Genomic DNA, 3,730 nt, shown 5'->3' with positions numbered 1-3,730 from the left:
ATTTTAGTTTCTTCTTTTTTTCTGAACAAACTTTAAGTTAATTTTTTGTCACCCCTTACAATTTAAAAAAAAAAAAAATTTTAGATTTGTGGGACATTTCCTGCCATGTTTCTCATTGCCTTTTCCCCATATTTCTAAATGAAATTAAACCAATTTACTCATGTTTTTAAACGGGTTAAATAGTTTGTGTGAGGCGTCTGAATGAAGCTATCAGGTCATTTCCTGTTCTTGATGTTTTCCATTTATTTTCTTGCACATTTTTCTTATGTCTTTCTAATCACCAGAGAAATGAATTTGCTCCAGTTTCAAAGGGTTAAAATCTTTGTTTCCAGAGAACATGTTGGACGTCTGTAGGTGTTAGAGAGGAGGGATTTACCTCTTTGTGCCCTCTGAACCTTTGCATTCCTCCTCTCTACATGCGACTATAGCTTACAGCCCTGCCACACCAACGCACGGGCGAAAACGCCTCGGTCAGGGCTTTCCTTTGACAGCAAAACGCTTACAGGCAGGCCAGAGGGGCCGGCGGCGTTTCCAGGCTATGCGATGACCCGGTGGCTTTGGCTCGGGCCAACTGTGATGACGAGAGGCTTTCTATTGTGCTGTGAGCCTCTACGTTTGGCCTTTGCCAGAGTATAAAAGCTCGGGTCGAGCGTTGAAGGCACCAGCACGAGCCAGCCTCCCACACGGCACTGCAAGCTAGACTAACGCAGGTAAGGACACACAGACACAACAGAACATCCGCACACACCCAGAGCCAGAGCCAGGGGCCCACACCCTGCCCTCACACCCGGCCAAAGCGCCCTCCGCCTGGGGAGCCCCAAATGAGCCTCCCTCATAAAACCCACAACCACCTCAGCCCTCTGACAGTGTCAACACCGCAGCCCTGTCACGTCCATTTACACCTCTATTTCTGGTCTCCCCCAGACTCTCCTGAAGCCCCTCACCATGTCTCAGACTGCCAAGTCCGCCTCCAGCCAGGGCACCGATGCCAAGGACAAGGGAGCCCCAGCTCCTGCTGCCTCCAGCAAGGCCACCAAGACCGGAGAGCCTGGCATGGGATCCTTCAGAGTGAGTCCGACACCTTTTTTTAATACACAGACGGTTTTATTTAAAGGCACCAAAATTATAAATAAAATATACACTGTAAAACCTGAGAAGTTGATTTTACTTTTTAAAAAAAACTAGAAATTGCTTTGAAAAATTCAGTCGTATTTGCATAATTTTGTGAAGTTGTTGCAGCCTTAAAATGACAAGTTTATTTAAATCCATCTGTCTAAGTTTTAGCAACTTCAGAAAATTAAGTTTATTCTTTGTAATGATCAAGTTACTAATTACAAAGACAACATACAATGTTAAACCTAACAAAGTGGTTTTATTTAAAAATAATTAATAAATCAAATCAAATCCAGGAAATCAATTAGATAAAACAATCAATCTTAATCGATGTTTCCTTTACATTTGGTTGTTATGTTTACTCAAAATTTGGTCAAATTTACATGATTTTGTGAAGTTGTTGCAGCCTAAAAATGATGATGTGTATTTCGCTGGTTGCAAACTGGTCAAAGATATTTGTGTATTTGTGTTCTTAAACAAACAAACAAACAAGTAGCAGATCTCCTAACTTCATCAAAGGCAAAATCCTCTTTGTCATGTTTAAGTTAAGTCAGACGAACTTAGTTTACTGAAGTTGCCAACACTAAGAAAAAGCATTGAAATTTCAACTGTCATTTTTAAGTTGCAACAGCTTCAAAAAATTAAATAAATACAGTTAAATGTCAAGTAAATATATCAATTAGATGTAACGTAAAGATAAATTAAGATTTACAGTTATATTTACCTTCCTTTTTCAAGGCAGTCAGTTTTTAAAATGTATTAAGTAAAATCAATTTATTAGGTTTTACAGTGAATCTTCCTGTCCAGCAGATGGTTTTATTTGCACGTTTTTGAAATGAACGCAGTTAACTCTTTGAAACCTGGAGTGAAATCACTTTAATTATGCTGCATCAGATGCCTTTTGAAAGTATTGAAACCGTTGAACCCAGAGCAAATTGTTGTGAGCTCTTTAAAATTATATTGCCTACAAAATTCTTATAATTTTTAAGCATTTATTTGCAGGCAATTTCCCTTTTTTTAAATTTCTTTCCTTTTATTTATTTATTTATTTCACAAATTTTCAGATGATTTCCTTCTAAATTTTTGGGTCATGTCCTCTTCTGTCGCTCACTCCACACTTTTTATAAGAAATCAATCCAATTGGCTTCAAAGGGTTTACATTACTAAATTCATGTTTCTCAGACATTGCAAAGAAATCGACAGGCATATTGAATTGAAAATCCAATAATTTATTAGATTTTGCTCTTTTTAGGTAATTTTTAACAATTCTCACTCTTTTTTTTATTCTAATATAATCTGAACACAGAGCAACGTTACAAAGGGTCAAATATCTGTAGTGCTCGATGCACTCACTCCACTCAATCTGCATGACTTTAACAATAGAAAAATAAAATAAAATAAAATGGACATATTTTACTCGCTTAAAAAAAAAATTTCTTCCAGTTTCTTGTTGCTCATTGTCTTTTCTCCCACGTTTTTCAAACAAAATTTGTGACGTGTTTTAAAGGTTTAAAGTTGTCCAAATCAAGAGGAGAATATCCAACTCCCTTTCAGTAGCATACAGAAGTTTTAAAAGTTTGATTTTTGAAAAAAATTTTTATAGCAAAATAGATTTGCATCGTCTGCAAAGAAGTTTAGAATTGAGGGAACTGAGTTCATGCTTTATTTAGACTTTTAGTCTGGTTTTATGAGGCCAAGACACAGTTTTCTCTGGTTTTATAGATTTATAATATTATTGTGGGACTCAAAGAGGACGCTGCAGGGACATGGTGTAACTGGTTCTGTCTCCTCTGTGCAGATCATGCTGTTCGACCAGGAGAACTTCCAGGGCAGGATGATCGAGATCCAGAATGAGTGTATGAACGTGTGTGACCGTGGCATCGATAGAGTGCGTAGTATCATTGTGGAGTGCGGCCCGTAAGTGGACACATGACCTCTGTGTATTGACGTGTAAATTGATTTCACTGTCATCTCTCCTCTAATTCTTCTCTCCTGTCCTGTCCAACCTCTTGTGCCCCCCCTGTGCCTGGCGGACCCCCTCTTCCAGCTTTGTTGCCTTTGAGCAGACTAACTTCCGTGGGGAGATGTTCATCCTGGAGAAGGGAGAGTATCCTCGCTGGGATACCTGGAGCAACTCCTACCGCAGCGACTGCCTCATGTCCCTCAGGCCCATCCGCATGGTACGACCGGATATATTATCTTATTCACACTTAAAAAAAAAATAGCTGATTTAACGTAAAGAAAAAAGTTAGTGTCCATGCTGCTTTTCTCTGAGTTGACTGAATTTGAGGAGACAAGTTGATTTGTACATAACTAGAAAGAAACTAGTCGTTTCACCTTAAAATTGTTAGTTTCTGTGTCACTTTAAATTTTTAAGTTGATTGAATTTGAGAAGACAAGTTGACATTAATTTGTAATAATTCAAAACAAACAAGTTGTTTCAACTAAACAAAAAGTTAGTCTTCATGTTGCCTTTAATTTTTTTTATTGAATTGGATAAGACAAGTAATGTTTAATGGTTCAAAGCAAAAACAGAAAGAATGAAAGTAGTTGTATCACCTTAAAAAGTTAGTTTCCATCCTGCCTTAAAATTCTAAGTTGACTGAATTTGAGAAGA

At 37.8% G+C, this 3,730-nt stretch overlaps 1 protein-coding gene across 1 annotated transcript; it reads left to right on the top strand.

The window, feature by feature from the left end:
* Nucleotides 1-945: 945 nt before the first annotated feature.
* Nucleotides 946-3,293, top strand: LOC121966842 (beta-crystallin B1-like; the record flags this gene model as incomplete). Its single annotated transcript, XM_042516916.1, has 3 exons — nucleotides 946-1,068; nucleotides 2,912-3,030; nucleotides 3,161-3,293. Coding segments are annotated over exons 1-3 (375 nt in total), but the record flags the coding sequence as incomplete, so codon positions are not given.
* Nucleotides 3,294-3,730: the final 437 nt, after the last annotated feature.

This window comes from Plectropomus leopardus, unplaced genomic scaffold, assembly GCF_008729295.1.
Source record: "Plectropomus leopardus isolate mb unplaced genomic scaffold, YSFRI_Pleo_2.0 unplaced_scaffold26070, whole genome shotgun sequence".
Classification (NCBI taxonomy): domain Eukaryota; kingdom Metazoa; phylum Chordata; class Actinopteri; order Perciformes; family Serranidae; genus Plectropomus; species Plectropomus leopardus.
The sequence above is the reverse complement of the archived record's forward strand: the minus strand, read 5'-3'. Positions and strand labels throughout refer to the sequence as shown.